This window comes from Micromys minutus (genome assembly GCF_963924665.1).
Source record: "Micromys minutus genome assembly, chromosome: 14".
NCBI classification, from domain to species: domain Eukaryota; kingdom Metazoa; phylum Chordata; class Mammalia; order Rodentia; family Muridae; genus Micromys; species Micromys minutus.
In genome coordinates this window covers 1,300,547-1,317,259 of record NC_137983.1, presented here as the reverse complement: position 1 = coordinate 1,317,259, position 16,713 = coordinate 1,300,547, and the positions used below count along the sequence as shown (strand labels likewise).

At 47.2% G+C, this 16,713-nt stretch overlaps 1 protein-coding gene across 8 annotated transcripts in view; it reads left to right on the top strand.

Moving 5' to 3' along the window:
• The window catches only part of GATAD2A (GATA zinc finger domain containing 2A), an 81,666-nt gene that overhangs the window by 55,148 nt on the left and 9,805 nt on the right, over positions 1-16,713 (top strand). For all 8 annotated transcript variants that reach the window (XM_080928358.1, XM_080928357.1, XM_080928361.1 and 5 more), the window contains 3 exons: positions 15,514-15,646; positions 15,750-15,881; positions 16,070-16,159. In XM_080928358.1, the coding sequence (XP_080784484.1) occupies positions 15,514-15,646; positions 15,750-15,881; positions 16,070-16,159 (355 nt within the window). The remainder of the gene's footprint in view (positions 1-15,513; positions 15,647-15,749; positions 15,882-16,069; positions 16,160-16,713) is intronic.

Here is a 16,713-nt window from a genome sequence, read left to right as displayed (position 1 = left end):
CATTATCAACTACATATGGAGTTGCAAGCCAGCCTGGAACACACTTTCTGCTGTCCTGTTATAAAACTAAGAGCTTATTTTAGAATAAGTCACAGTGATAGGCTGAGGCTCCTTTTCTTCACTCTGTGTGGGTCCTCAGTTGTCTGGTGAGAACTGATGGGTGAGTTCTTAAAATAGTTGGAGAGGTAGTTGGTTCTTTGGGGTTGTGCCAAGATGCTCCATGTTTTCTTTATAGTGGCCTGCTCCTTTGTGGGGTGGCGTTGCAGTAAATATTAGAAAATGATGGTTTACCTTTTTATTGGTCTCCAGGGTCTTACTCCGAGGGTGCAGCTTTTAGCATGGAGCCGTGCACATGGACCCCTCCCACCACCACGATTTCCTCCCCACCCAGTTCATTCTGGCTGCCCTACTGCCTTTGTCCCTGGTGGAATTGCCACCTGTCACAAACATCACTTCAAAGCCTAGTAACTTTTCAAACTGGTTTATATGATAGATTCTCAATTCACAGACCCTCTAACAGTAAGATTACATCCAGTAGACAAAGATGCAAACTGCCCTTGGTTATGAGATAAAGACCCGTAGAATCCCTTTAAATAGTCATATCTACCTATGTCTGATTACAGCCACCAGGATCTAAGTCTGCTTTCTCTGGCTCCATCTTGATTTTCCTTTTTTTTTCAATCCCTGTTCCTTTTCTGTTTTCCTACCTTTTCGCCACCTACCTCTCCACTGTCCAATCACATATCTACTTAACATAAATTTACAGGGTGGGATTGTGAAGTCCAGAGTTATAAATGTTAAGGTGTGGAAGGTACCTCATGTTGCCAAAACCCAGGGGCACACCAGGCCTCTGAACCTCTGGGGCCTTCCCAGAACTGTTGGTTTAAAACTGTCCTTTAGATATGGCATTCACTGGAACTTTCACTGGTGATTTCTTATAACATACTTATACAGCATATTTCAGGATAGTCTGGGAAATAAATCACCCAGATATCCTGGAGTGAGGGCTGTGTAGATCCTGGAGACCCCAGAGCTCTGGCTGATGCAGGTGTACGTGGAAAAGAAACCAAACCCTGAAGGCTAATTGACACGGTGAAACCAGGTCACATGCTGCAGCTCTGCCTGGGCAAAACCTCTCAGCCACATTTCTTCCTGGTGAAATAGTCACTCTGCTTTGCAGATGATGAAGTGACAGAAAGTGTGTTCTTGGTGGCAACCTCTACAGTTCAGAAAAAGACTTAAGGGAACAATTCTGTTTTCTGTGTTTGGTCTTCATTGGGGTGTTTGGCCAGGGTCACCTTTATTTAGGGATCTTTAGTACTGTGTGTTGGGTTCCAAGCAGAACCAAGTAGTGAGTGAGTCCACCCAGGGTAGTGAGAGTTGAGGTACTCTTTCTTTGAGCTCACCAGAGAAGTTTACTAGATGTACACGGGCAAGGCCTTGTAGGCTCTCTGTCTGTGTCTGTCTGTCCGTCCGTCCACCACCACTCCCCAAATAAATTGTCTCTTCCTTTATGCAGAATTGGACCCCATTCCATGGTATGATGCTTTTCGTTCACAGTGAGTCTTCCCTCCCCTTGCTGATAGGCTGGAGGTGTGACTTTTAGGTGATTCTAAGTTCATCAAGCTGAGAGCCAAGATTAACCATCACAGGTAGAGCATAAGGCCCTGAGATCAATGTCCAGTACCAATACCCAAATGGTATACAATTTGTGCCTACACTAAGCATGTGAGGACTTTGTTTGCTAGCTCCTAAGCAGTGTGACATGTCTGCTTACAGCAGTCAAACTAAGTCAAGTGTTTTGAATGATGCACAACACAGCGTGTAGAGATTTCTGTGCAGTCATGTTACATTATAACAAGTTGGAACATCTCAGATTTGGGATGGTGAGGAAACCTGGCACCAGACCACTGGTACCAAGGGTTTTGGATGTATGCTTCTGGGATTTCTATTCTCCTTTCTTTATGTGTATGTATGTGTGACGTGGGTGCTGGGAATTGAACTTTGGTTCTCTGCATGAGTAGGGTGTGCTTTTAACTGCTGAGCCATTTCTCCAGCCTGCTTCTAGAATTGTATTTGGCTTTTTCATAACTTCTCGTTTTGCTCATGCTTCTACTGTGGGCATTTTGAAAGTTTGGTAGGCTCTGGGGGTGGCAGAGATGTGGGATTTCTCTTTGAAGAGGTGACTGAATTAAAATCAAAAATCACTAAGTGATACCAGTGAATGTCTGTACCTTATTGCAGCCAGGTGACTTGTGATGTGGGTGGCAGGTGTAGCAGCATGGTCTCTTTCACTTGCGTTTTTTTTTCTGTCAGTCTCCTAATGTGTATTTTATATTTGGAATAATTGTAATTGGAGGGCAACTTGGAATTATGCTGAAGAAATCATTGAATTTCCTTCCCAAAAGGCAGTAAGTGGCACAGTGAGACAGAAACTGTATTCCCTGGTACCCAGAAGCCTTCCAGAGCTCACAGCATCTTCCCTGGAAGTGCTCTCCTGGGAACTTGCTGAGAGAGAACAGTGGGGTGTGGTGTATGACTTGGGTCTGCTGCTTGAGGCCAGGGTGAAGACCAACAGTTTATTTGGTGTGTGAGGCACAAGGCAGCGTCTGCCCATCATGGACTTGGTGGTTATCTTGAAAAGTTAATGACTACAGTTGGCACTTGAGCGCTTAGGAAGGCAAGAGTTATAGCCTGGCCTGGGAAGTGATACCTGTCTCACACAAGGAGATATAGATATGAAGAAGAAAGCGATGCAGGTGGAAAACACTAACACAATACAAGACAAAGTTGCTGAGGAAAAAAGAACAAAAAAGAAGGCAGATGTATCCACAGAGCAGCCGGTGGCAGGGGTGTCAGGCTGGACATAAAGTCCTGATCAGTCACATAATGGTCTAAGCGACACCCCATAGATTTGAGGAAAGATAGGTACCAACCAGAGGAGCCCTGGGTGACTTCATGAACAATGAAGTGAATTAAAGAAAGAGTCACCTCATAGAATCTGAGTCAAGCTAGAGGGACTTTGGAGGTGGGGATCTCATTGCATAGTTTTGGCTGGCCTTTACAGTACACAGATTCTCCTCTGCTTCCTGGGTGTTAGAATTAATGGTGAGCCCTAGCTCAAAGTGGAACATTTTATAAAGATAGATAAGGAAAAAAATGAGTCATGAGCACATAGGTACCTAACCACAGAGCCTGGAATGCCCGAGGCTTAGACTAGGTTCGAATAAGAAATAGATGGTCTTAGGCTGGTGAAAGGCTCAGTGGGTAAAAGCATTTGCTGCTCAAGCCAACCAAGCTTAGTCCACAGAACCCATAAAGGTAAAAGGTAATGCAGTTAGACATTCAACAGGGTCACAGAGGATATAGCCACTGTTGATCACTTGGCCTGGGTGACAATATCTGCTCAAGTGTGCATTGAATATTTCTGGATGTCTGTAGTAAAGACAGCAGACAATGGCAGATACTGGGCAAGGCTGTGTAGAAACCAGAGCCTCCCATATACCTCTGGTCAGAGTGTAAAGTAGCAATAGGTAGACATTTTCCTCCAAAATCTAGACATGAAACATGGGAGAGAAATGGAATCACTTCCCTTAGCAACGTGATGCATGCCAGCCCAGAGCAGGTTAATACTTCATTCACAGGAAGGAAGTAGAGAATATTCTAAGACACAGAAGAAGCACGGCTGGCCATGCTGAATGGACCCCAGTGACTGACCACAAATAATTAATTTACAGGACATGGCCAAGGAAAGGGTGTGCATGAGGCTCTGTATTCCTTCTTCAACACTGAGAACAAAAGGAGGGGAAGGACTAGAGAAAAAGCCCACAAAGTGGCTTAGTGGATAGCGGGGCTTGCCACTAAGTCTGATAACCTGACCATGTGACAGAGGAGAAAACTATCTTCAGTCTCACATATTGTTCTCTCACCTCTGTGTTGCAGGCTGTGGCATATGTTCACACAAAATAAATATTAGTTTTTAAAATGACATTAAGGTGGGAAGGAGGATGTGCATGACATGTGGGGCCAGGTGGCAGAGAGCAGTGCAGGGGACACTGCTGCCTTTATTGTTGGAGCAGAAAGAATGCTGTGTAGCTTACACTGCCTCCAGACTCCTTATCCTCCCCTGCATTTCCACGCCCAGGAGTATTGCTGATGGTCTGTGGTGTATTGCCCCTCCCTGTAGATGATTTAAGAAGCAAATGGGATTTAGCAGTCTGGCTCAATGGGGAAGCACACCCCCCCCCCCATTTCTTCCTTCCTTTACAAGGCCATCTATCCCAACTGCAAAAAGGTGGGGTGGGGGCACTCTGTGGCATGGCTACCATACCAGATAATATGGTATCTGTATGATACATTCATTCATGGAAACAATCCATAGAGGTTACCTCAGGTTGAGTGTTTTGTTCATCAAGGTCCCTCAGCCATGAAATTATGGGCATTGCTGACCCACCCCAGTCTGGACCTCTGGTCAAGGCTGAGCTGGTACAGACCAGAAGAAGCCGCTTGCTGCCCTGCATCCCACTCCCAGTCTGGATCTCTACTGAGCTCCAGCTGGCCTTTACCAACCTCCCCTTCGCAGTGCTGGGACTGACTTGAACATTTTCTGTGGCATCAACTTGGGCTGCTGCAGGGTGAGTCCTGTGCACTGTGTTGTTCCTAGAGAGCACTGGATGGCATAAACAGGGAATGCCTCCTTCCTTACACTCAGAAAGAAGTCCATAGGCCGCCTTGTCTCTTAGCTATGGTATAGGCAGGTCCTACTCTGGGAACTCTAGGTACATGCCCTTAATACTGGCTCTTCTTACTCCCGTTGGCATCTTTGACTCACTTTCTGCCTCTTTTCACTATGGGTTTCTTGCTTATGGTGTTTATTACATCTTTCTCCATGGGTCACTAAGATGACAGGATCTGCCTGTGTACTAGGTTATCTGGAACACTAGGAATGTTGTGTTTCAGTATCCTAAGTGACGCAGCCCATCCGGGCCTTTTCTCTTACATCAGCTTTGAGTGGTGGAGGGTCCCCAGAATTCCCACACAGTACCTAATCCACAGTAAGCCTTCTGGGCTGCTGTGAGTGCTTCTCATCAAGCCCCTCACCTCTTTTATTTTATGCTTTTAAGACAGTGGCCTAGGCTGACCTCAGACTAACAGTCCTCCTACATCAGTCTCCCAGCTGTTGGGGGTAATGTGTGAGAGTGGTTATGTGGCTTCCTGTTTCTAATGGTAGGCCTCTACCATTCCTGCTCAAATTGGGTCATATGTTGCTGTGCTCACCTTCCTGGAGCTGCTGCTTTGTCCGCCACTATGGCAGGTAACTAAAATATTCAGGGACACAGGGAGCTCACTGCTAACTCACTTTTTTAAGGCTTTTATTTTACATTCATAAGCATTTGCCTGTGTGTATATGTACACCACATGTGTGCCATGGAGGCCAGCAGAGGGTGTCGGGCCCTGTGCAACTAGAGATGTGCAGGTAGTTGTGAGCTGAGTTCTCTCTAGCCCCACCTGTTGCTTTTAATTGGTACTGTTTTCTTGCCCTGTGCTCCTAGAGGCAATCCTGCCTCCTGTCCTGTAGAAGAACAGAGTGAAGAAGGGTCTTGGGTATATAGAACAGGTAGAAGCAAGAGTAGATGCTAAGACTTTACAAGATTTGGTGACCCTAGGTGACTCCAGCATGAGTCACACCAGAAGATAGACTATTGTAGCCTGTGAAAGGGCTCTTTGGAGAGTCTAGGTTGCACTGATATTTGTCAAGAAGATAAGTCCAAGAGCCTAATCGTGAGTCTGTGGCAGGGAAGAAGAACTGACAGCCCTGGTGTGATGTCTCAGTTCTCTGTGGTCTCAGATGCTTCAGGCCTCTCCTCAAAGCCCCATTGTCTCTGTCTCATCATAGAGTAAGACTTTTCACAGTGCTAAAGGGACAAGCCCTCAGGAGTGTGTGGGTTTTTTGAAATAAGAGACCCGAAAGGGGATGTGCCCCCAGATGTCTGAGGGAAGAAGGACACACAAGCCAGAGAAATGTCGGAGCTTCCTGCTAATAAGGTTCAGGCAGGTACCAAGGTGCTGTACTCCCTCAGAAGTTGGAGACAGTGCAGGTGGTTTCAGATGGTTGGAGAAATAGGAGACATCCCAGTAATTGTTGTGTATTCTTAGATCCCAAGCTATGGGATGATTTTGTGTGTGTGTGCCTAGTCTGTTCTACATTTGGAACACTTGGTAGGTTTGCATAGAAACCACTCTAATGACTCTCTTAGTGCTCTCTGGTTTTAGTATAAGTGCTGCCAAAGCAAGTTCTTTCTTTTTTTCTTTCTTTTTTCTTTTCCTTCTTTTTTTTATTAAGAGAAACAGTTTGCTAGTAGCCCAGGCTAGCCTCACCATATAGCTGAGGAGAGCCTTGACCTTATGATCTGCTTCTTTATACCTATAGAGTACTGGGATGGCAAGCCCATATCACTACTCCAGCATATAGCTCAAACATTTCTGTTTCTAAAGCTTCACTATGTAGCCATTGCTGGCCTTCAACTCATGGATATCTACCTTCTTCTGCCTTCTGAGTACTGGGTTTGAAAGTGTGTGCCACCATGTCTGGCAGTGGCTTGTAGCTTGTATTTGGAAACACAGCTTTGACAGCCTGGGAAAATGTCACCATGGGTCATGATGCATTGGGAAGACTAGACTTGTGAATCTACCCAGTGACCTAGTCCCTGAGGAAGAGAAACCTTTGTTCAAAACTGGAGAGATGGCTTTGACAGCTAAGAGCATTGCCTGCCTTTCCAGAGCACCCATTTACATTTGCCTGGAAATACAGCTCCAGAGATTGATGGCTCCAGGCAACTTTGGATTTGTGGATGTCTAATGTGGTAGAAAATTTGAAAATAATTATTCATTGGATTAAAGGTGACTGTAATAAGCCTCTGAAATAGCAGCATGCATACATACATGCATGCATACATACCATACATACATACATGGTATTTTTACGTTCCTTGGCTGGCTGATAGGATATGTCTCAAATATACCCATATTAAGTTGAAGGTTATAGGGGTGTAGCAAGTGTAATGCACTGGGTTGGGTCCTCGGCTCTGAAAAAAAGTTGCAAGTTATGTAAGTCAGTGGACTTTGAATGTACCCAACAACATGGAGGTTTGATCCCTGAGGCTATAGCTGTGTGTGCCTCATGATTTTCTATTATTATAAAGCAAAAATCCTAAGGCAGGGACCACCTCCATAGTAATTCTCTTGGAACACTTGCCTGCTGGGTCAGTCTTCACTTGTGCACTTGACGGTGGCTATTAGAATGGAAGCGTGGACAAGGAACCAATGCTGGCAGTGCTCCACTACAGCTGTGCCTACCCATGAGCTGCCCCATGGGTGTGGGGACCATGTTCCTGCACACAGGAAACCCTTATGCTTTGAGACCAACTCTCTGAGGTCCAGGCTGTTGTCATATTCATTGTAACCCTGTCGCAACCTTTCTCTGATACTTGGATGGCAGGTATGAACCACTACACCTAACCCAGAAAACATTTTTAAAAACAACTTAGCTATACATTTTTTATGTGTTTTGCTAGCATGTATGTAAGTGCACCATGTGTGTGCCTGGTGTTGGAGGTCAGAAGCAGCACTGGATCCCTGGGACTGGAGTTAGCTGTTCTGAGCCACCGTGTCAGTGCTAGAAACTGAACTAGTATTCTGCAGAAGCTATGAGCGCTTGTAAATCTGTTGGTCTGTGTCTTTAGACCCAAAACTTAAGTATTTGCAAAACCCTCTTGTTAACCCAACGAGAACAGATCACTGGAACTTCACAAGTACTAACCTGGACTGTTCTCATTGCTTTAGATTTTCCCAAATGTCCTTTTAAGGCTCCAGGACCCCTTGTGGTATTTAGTCTTCAGCACATCTACCACTCTTCAAGTTAGTCTGAGATAAGTGTTCTGTTGCTGTTCCTCCACCAGGGCTGGGGGAAGCCTGAACTGTTAGCAGACCTGTTTTGAGTCTCTTGTCAGGCTGGCATGTTGGCTGCTTCTCCTCTCCTGTCACACCCTTTAGAAAGGAGCCCCGCCCCCCATTGCCTGTGCTGAAGTGTGGGGTTCTGCCACCTCCCCAGGGGCAGCCTGTCCGCTATAGTTACTTAGAATTCTCCTTCTGGGAGTTGAATCTGTTCTCCCCCAAATGCTTGTGAACTCACATGTGTGTTGGTGGTGCTATTGGAATGTTATAACACTTATTTCTGCAGGCACAGAGGGATTCCAGATGCTCCACCATTGGTTTCATGAGGCTTTCAACTCCACGTAGCCTAAATTTGCTCATCAGAAGAGTCTACTTAATTTCAGGTTACAAACCATCAGCAGGGTTTTTTTTTGTTAGTTTGGGGTGTGTGTGTGTGTGTGTGTGTGTGTGTGTGTGTGTGTGTGTGTGTGTGTGTGTGTGATGTTAAATGGTCTTTGTGTGACCACTTTGAGGGAAGTATATAAAGTCTTTACTTCCTTTTTTCTTCTAGAAAAGTGCATGTGTCACACCATAGAACTACTTCATCTATCTGTTCCTCCTTAGTCACAGAATATTGAAAAACATATTTCAGGACTCCAGTGGTGAATCATCTTCTGTGCCACAGATGGGACCACTGAGCATTATGACTTAGCCCCCACTGTCCATACACTTGAGACTGCACTGCCGACCTTTAGCTGGGTACATCTTCTCTGGGAGGCATTGATTACATATGTTAGCTGTAGGTCCAGCTTCTACTTTTCTGGGGCATTTGTTGCATGGTGTTTCTCTGAGGGAGTTGGCCTGTCCATGGCAGGAGGAAGCTGGGTTTGTGCTATAGCCAGTATCCTGGTTCTCACACCCTTGTGCTGTGGACCTCCCCCGAACCAAATGTCACCCCAGTGTTCTATTGGTGACCTGTTGTGGGATAACCTGCTGTGGAACAAGTTCCTGTTTCCCCATCTGCACTGTCTCTTTCTATCATCATTATTATGAGGGTACTGATAGGGATGTTGCCAGTGGTCTATGACTTTAGGCTCTAAAGATGAGCTCTAACTTGACACCACAAATAAGACATGATGACCTGTCAGAGCTGACAGCACATGGGACTAGCTTTTCTCTGTTCATGTGTTCTTTGCCAAGCAACTTTCAGGCTCTCCCATCCTCCAACAGTGGCAGTCGCATCTCCAGGGAACCCAGGTTGTGTGCAGGTCTTGGCTGAGTGACCCTGGGAAGTCACTTAGCCCTCCCATGACTTATGTCTTCCTTTGCACAGAGAAGGAAGGACACACTGTGGTTTGCATGGTGGCCAGGATTCCTACTGATGGCTTCTGGTTCTGCTGTGTTTCTGAGCCAAGCACACAGGACTTAGCTTTCCTAAGGCACCAGTTGTTGTTCTTGGGTAGGTGACAGGCCTCTGAGCCCATTGGCATGCACACACATTGGCTGTGATGCTGGTGCTCTCGCTTGTTGTCATCCCCCTCCCCCCCAAAACCCTCAGCTGCTCTTCTCTGTCCTTATCTAGGAGGTGGCAATGCAGGTTGGGTGCTGCTCTCTTAGCCTTGCTGTTCTGTGTTACAGTCCCACAGGCCACACGCTACTTCTCCCTGTGTCGCACTATGCTGGCGTTCCAGAGCAGCAGTCAGATGTGAACTCTTCAGGAATGTGATGAGATCACTTTCAGAAATCCCACCCCAGCTGCTTACCTCTGGTAGAAAGGCAGAGCGTGTTCCCCATCCTAGCCTTCCAGCCAGAGGCCTTCAGGTTTATATCTGGGAGGCATGATGACGGGCTGAGCGAGGCCTGCTGACAAGGAGCAGATGGGCTCTATAGCACCTGTTTGTGTCTCCTGCTTACCCCAGACAGGCCAGCCAGGACTGCTGTTCTTTTCCCAAGTGTCCCTAAAGAAAACATCAGAGGGCAGCAGGCTCTTCTGGGGGTGGGTATCCATGTGAGTTACTATTGTACCCAGATGGTATGAAAAGTCTTTGAAGAGTGTCACCTGGGGCTGCCAAAATCAGTTTGATGGGGACTAGTGCCCACTGTTAAAGCTCCCTAGTAGGTGCCAGGCATGGTGGTGGACACCTTTAATTCCAGCACTTGGGATGTGGAGGCAGATGGATCTCTTAGGTTCAAGGCTAGCCTGGTCTACATAGCAAGTTTCAGGACATCCAGTGGAACAATGAATGGGACAGATGGAAGTGCTCTTAGCTCTGAGTAAGAGGCACTGGTGCCTGAGGTAGAGGTATTCTCCCATCTTCCATGGACCTTCCAGGGACCCTCTAGGGACAACTACTTTATCTTGCTATTCTGGTCATCTGGGTTTAGCCTACCCTACGTATAGACAGAAGGCTGCCTCTATTGCCCTGTGTGGGGAGCTGCCAAGTATGGGTTTGGCACACTGGTCCAAGCCTCTCTGCCTGCCTTCTTGCTCCTTGCTTTGTTCCAGTGGGTGTCCTATCTGTGGGGACAATCTAAGGAAAGGCATATTTCTAGTGTAATAGTTTGAAGCAGTGCTGGGCTAATAATGCTTCACTGTTCAGTGGTTCTGCAGCTTAGCTGTCCTGGCTCAGTCATGTGCAATGGCTGACACTGGCCAAACACATCTCTGTCCCCTGAGAGACAGAGAGAGAGAGACAGAGAGATTATTTCCACAACCATGTGGCCCAGAGCAGATTGCCCCTAGTGCCTGTGTTCTGAAAACAAGTATGGACACCGCCAGCCTGCTGTGATCTGGCCCAGGGTTTCAGCAGTGTGAGACCCTTTCATGGTTTGGTGTTCAACAGCTACCTACATGTGCAACCTGAATGGATAGGGCAGAGGTAGACCCCATTCTTCACACCCTTTGCCAGCCTGTAAGACTGAACAGGCATCTCCCCTAGACTGTATTAAGGCTCAGGAAGGTTCCCCTCTAACCCACATTGTTGAGACTGGAGATGCTTCTATAGTACTAACCCCTTGCCCCATGCCTCAGACTTCCAGGTCTACCTGTTAGTAACTGCCAGGGAGTTTGGTATTGTCCAGCACTTCTGTCTGTGGTCTCAGAGGCAGTCACTGTGGCCTGGCTGTAGAACATGCCAATCTCTGAGTTTGCTTTGCACAGACAGCTCTATCTTGTCAACGTGGGACAGGTCTTTTAGGGCCAGCACTACAGCTCCACTGCCTTGAAGTAGAACTCCTACTTTGATGTTGAGACAGCCCTCAAAACCCTGAAAGAAGTGGGGGAAAGATGCTTCCCTTAGGAGGCAGAAGTCAGCATAGCTTATTGTGGTCTCTTACTTTGTGGAGCACTTTCAACAGCCTAAGTAACTAACCTACAGCGTTGTGGATGCATTTTCTCTCTACAGGAAAATGCTAATGCCTATAGGAGCATCACTATGGGGGCAGGCCTTGGGCTTTGTAGAAGCCAAGTTAGCTCAGTCATGGGTGAGTCCAGCTTTCCCAGCCTCGAGGTTGGGGTAGTTGGGAACACTTGTTCTAGAGCTGCATGGCCCTGGCCTCGAGGCACTGTGATCCATCTGTGTCCTTATTGGGAGCTGAGGCTGTACCACACCTATGTGAGGGGGGTAGGCTCAGAGTGGGAAACTTCTCCTGTAAGTTAGAGAGACACATACTGTGTTGAGAAGGAAGGGGGGCCTATTCAGAGGGCAGGGTAGCTGTGCTTGTCTATCCTGTCCTATCTGTGTGTCTTTTCACAAATACTAGGTGACAAAGGCAACTTCTAAAAGTAGCCCCTTGGGAAACTAAGGGGCCTTGCAGGTCTGATGTCCCTCCTTTGACTTCTGTGCCATGGGGCTATTCTAAAGGCCAGAGGTCCATTGAAGGGTGGAGATAGATCATGGCTGGCTGGGCCTTGGTGGGTAAGTGTAGAAGTCAAGCTAGTCTGTGTGTGGTGCAAGGTTTAGGGGCAGAAGAGTAGGTGGAGAGGCCATGGTTGGTTCAGAGCCAGGTGCACCTCATGCACAGTGTTGCAGAGGCCTGTGGGACACACTGACCTTAGGTGCTGTGTTGTTCATGTGCAGTGCCAGTCTAGGCAACAACCTTTTTTTTTTTTTTTTTTGGCTTTCTTCAGTCTGAGGCACATGGGAGTGCTTATGTTTAGGGTTTGTAGGGCTTGAGTGAGCTTCCCCTTACTTAGGGTAATTTTTTTTTTCTTTTCTTTAATTTTTTTATATTTAAGTATTTTGTATGTATGTTTAATTTTGTGTACTTGTGCTGTCTGTGAAGATAGAAGGCTGCATCAGGTCCTCTAAGCTGCAGTGTAGGTGCTGTGAACTGAACCTTTGCAATACTGGTTTGTTCTCCAGCCCCCAGGGCCATTATTTCTTTATTGCTTTCATTCTCTAGCTGCCTGTGAACTTGTCTTCTCTCCTGCTGCTTATGTGTTCCAGTGGGCCATGGCACTAAGGATAGAGCCACTGTTTGTCAATAGCCAGAGCCCCCACTGCACAATACCAAGAAGATAGTGGGTTTGGGAAGTCCCATTTGAGGACCCCCCTCCCCCCGCCCTCCAGTTCCTCCATGAAGTTTCTCCTTCCGACCAAGCTGAGGGGACATGGATAGGTACCTTCTCTGGTGTGGGCTATCCCTGCGCAAGGTTTAAGAGCTCAGCCAGGACACTGCACACATCTCTGGTAGGAGACAGCTATTGTTGCTGACGACCAGACTGGCTTGCTTCCGGAGATTTTTACTTGTGAAGACACTTTATGACTGTGTTATAACATAGGCAGGACAGGTTCACACAGCCTCCAGATAAGTGCAGTTGTCCCACACAGCCTGGCCATGCTCCAGGGATCTGCATGCCAGGCCCCTCTTCATTTTGTTCTCCTGGCTGTGGGTTTTATAAAAATCTTCCTCTGAAACTGTGCCTGTGACTGGTCCATGTGTTCTTGTTTTTGAGTTAAAAGCTGTCTAGAAAAGTACAGAGAATCGTGAAAGTCTGTTAAAAGCTAAGCTCTAGAAAGCTTTTCAATTTGGAAAGGAGAGGAGCTTGTGGTTTCCTCTGCTTGTAAGAGATGAGCACAGGCGACTGGGTGCCTAGGATATAGTAGGTGCAGTCCCCTGGAAGCTGCACAGAAAGAGGAAAGTGGAGCCTCCATTTTCTGACAGCACCTGAACCCTTACCTCTCTTCTCAAAATGAAGGCCGTGTGTCACAAACCGGTTAGAACTGCCCGTTGCCATGGTTTTCACTTTGGAAGGCACAGTTAAAGGGTCACGTGACCAGGGAGGGAAATGCCTTTGTCACATGACTTTTTTGTGGCCTGATTAGCATAGAGGAAGTTCACTCCGGGCTGGATGCCTTTGGGATGCTGAGTGATACAGATAGCAATGACATCATCTCTGAGATGAGTTATTGATTAGTTGGAGCCCAAGATGGGGTCAGAGAGTATAGTGATCAGGGTGTCTTCCAAGGAAGCCTGAACTCAGGATGATCTCTGCCACAGCCCTGCCCTCACCCCTCACAGAAGTCCCAAATTTAGACAACTCACTTCAGAAAGATAGAAGAGAAATTAACCCCACACAGTTAGTTGGCTGTCTTTCAGTCTGCCCAGGACACTAGTCCTGGACTGTAACTCTGTCCTAGGTGGCACTTGGGCGCCCTCCTGGGCCAGTACCACAGCCCTGTCACTGGGCTGCTTCTCTGGCTGGGATGAAGCTGTCGGATTACCTTGAAACCTGACCTTGAATGGGAGCCCATGGGACTATCTTTGAGTGTTTGAAGAGACCTGAGGGAGATCGATGCCCAGGGTCTGGTTGGTCTCTTTTAAACTTTTTTAAAAGTTTTGTTTTTTTATTTTTATACAACAGTGTTTTGCCTGTATCTATCTCTGGGGGTGTCGGATGACCTGGAACTGGAAATTCAGAAAGTTGTGAGTGCTGTGTGAGTGCTGTGTGAATTAAGCCCAGGTTCTCTGGAAGAGCAGGCAAAGCTTTTTACTGTGGAGCCATCTTGCCAGCTCTCTCAATGTTTTAAAATGATTTGTGTGCATTGTTGTTTTGTCTGCTTATGTGTCTATGTGAAGCCGCCCAAATCCCTGGAACTTAAGTTACAATTGTGAGCTGTCGTGTGGGTGCTGAGAATTGAATCTATGTTGTCTTAATCATAGAACCATTTATCCAGCCCCTCCAGGGTTCCTTTTAAATGGCTGGTTTCTATGCTGCCAAAGCCTGACATTCAAGAACCCCAGGCTTGGGCCTTCAGACTTTGTTCTTACCCTATCCTGATGATCAGGTAGCCACTGCGGAAAAGATCAGGCTTTGGCCAGTGTTTACATTTAGCTGTCATGGGAGAACCAGGAAGCCAGAGTCAGCATCTAGCCAGTCAGCCTCTACCCCCACCCCAAAGCCCCCATATCTACTCTTCTTGAGAATGCAGATGGCAGGAACCTGTGGTGGGGGGACCCAGAGTTTCTTTACCCAGTGACTCACCTCATTCTACTCTAGCCCAAACCACAGAAACAGATCTGCACTGTTTCTGCTACCTAATTTTATTCTGTCTCCTGTGTTTCAGTGTCACCTAGTGGACATGTTCTGAACTGCTTTTCCACAAGCTCACAGGGATACACAACCAGGGGCAGTTTATAGCTTGCCCTCTGTGGACAGTACTTTTTCTAGGACTTGCTACCTCCTCCTACCCGTTCCTGTGTTACAGCAACACAGCACATTGGTTTTAAGGACATAGAAACAACAAATGTATATGCCCTCTAATACCCTTCACAAAGAGGGAAGTCTAATTTTGGGGTGTTCTTATGTGGGTTAACTAATGTAGGCTGTGTTGAGCCAGCAGGTTAGAGACTAGTCTTTAGCCAGTGTGTGTGGAGTGAATGGTCAGTGTTGTGGAACAGTGTGTACCATTCCTGATACAACTGAGCTCCTAGGGAGACTGCCTGTTTGCTCATAGGGAAAATTGAACATCCTACATACCTCAGGATATGTGTTAGAAGGTTAGTGACAGTGGTGGATGTTTTATGATGTAGCTTCCTCTGAAAATTGAGTGTTCAGGTTTGAGGGCAGAGCTCTCATTCCTGAGCATGGAGTCAGTGAGGTAAAGGCCAGGTACAAGTTTGAAAACTTGTAGCCACTGCAGCCCCTTGCCAGGTGTGTCCTAGGTAGGATGGTGCGGCAAATGTCCCCAGGTCCCCTTGTGAGGTAGAGAGCAAACACTAACTATGCCATTGTACTGTTTGGTCTTCTGGGGGCTGTATGGGACTGGGTTAAGGGAGGGGTGGGCTTTCCAATGTGAGTGGCTTTGGAGCACTCACATTTCTCTTCTCAGCACTCCAGCTGTAACAGCACTGGGAAAGAGTAGCACTTTTGAAGCATCTGTGCTACACGAGTACTCAAAGATGAAGCACACCATTTGGTGTGGATGGCCCAGTGACGATATCCATGATGCAGGTGGAAAGAGGAGTCACCTAGGGGTGATAGGTCATCTGGGGTAGGCTGGCTGTGCCATGCTCTGTTGTACTCTGGCCTGCCTGCTGCTTTGCCCTGCTAAGCACCTGTTTATCTCCATTTGACAGTGACATGAAGTCTGAGAAGAGACCGCCCTCACCTGATGTGATTGTGCTCTCTGATAGTGAGCAGCCGTCAAGCCCAAGAGTGAACGGCCTGACCACAGTGACCTTGAAAGACACCAGCACTGAAGCACTCTTGGTGAGCTTTTGCAAAGCCTGTGCCCATGACTGGAAGCCGAACCATTGAACCATGCAGAACTTCTGCTGAGCCTTTCCCCAATTGTGTGCTTTTGCTCTCACAGAAAAGCAGCCCAGAAGAGAGAGAGTGGATGATCAAGCAGCTGAAGGAGGAGTTGAGGCTAGAGGAAGCAAAGCTGGTTCTGTTGAAGAAGCTACGACAGAGTCAAATACAGAAGGATGCCGCTGCACAGAAGGTACCCGTGTTCTGCCTATCCGAGAGCCTTATAAGAGAGGCTGGCCCAGGGCAAAGGTCCAATCCACAGGGTGCCATGGTATTGTATGACATGAGGGAGCAAGCAGAAAGAAAGTAATTTCAGGGGTGGTGGTGGGTATGTGACTATTCTCACACCAACTCCTGCTGATTCATTCTGCTATCTTGTAGCCCACAGCTTCCTCAGGGAGCACTGTGACCACCCCTCCCCCACTCGTGCGGGGTACCCAGAACATTCCTGCTGGCAAGACATCACTTCAGGTTAGTGTGCGCTTTGACTTTTCGCTGGGCAGCAGTGGTCCTCGGTCCTCTGGAAGCAAAGGCTGTGTATTCCTTCCAAGTGAGGTGGCATGGGGCCTCCACAGACAAAAGGACCAGAGTGTCACATGTACCTAAAATTACATCACCAAACTAGGCTACTATCGATGTCAGTGGTGACTGGACAGTAAGACTGAAAGTAGAATGGCTGGAGTAGGCTAGGCACCCTTAGTTGGGCTTCACTGAGGCCTCTGCTCACAGACCCTGGGGGCTCTGTCATGATCTCATAATATCTTCCTCTGGGTTCCATGGCTCCTGGTAGAGTAATGTATACAACAAATAGGTATTTTAGTTTATCCTGGATTTTTAATTAGCTTAAAACAAAAACCAACCTAGGGCTGTGGCTTCATTTGTTGAATGCCTGCCTCCATGTTACAAAGTCCTGAATTGAAGCCACGTGCTCACACCTTTAATCCCAGCACACTAGAGGCAGAGGCAGGCAGATCTCTTGTCAGTTTGAAGGCAGTCTGGTCTACAGAGTTGCAGAACACCTGGAG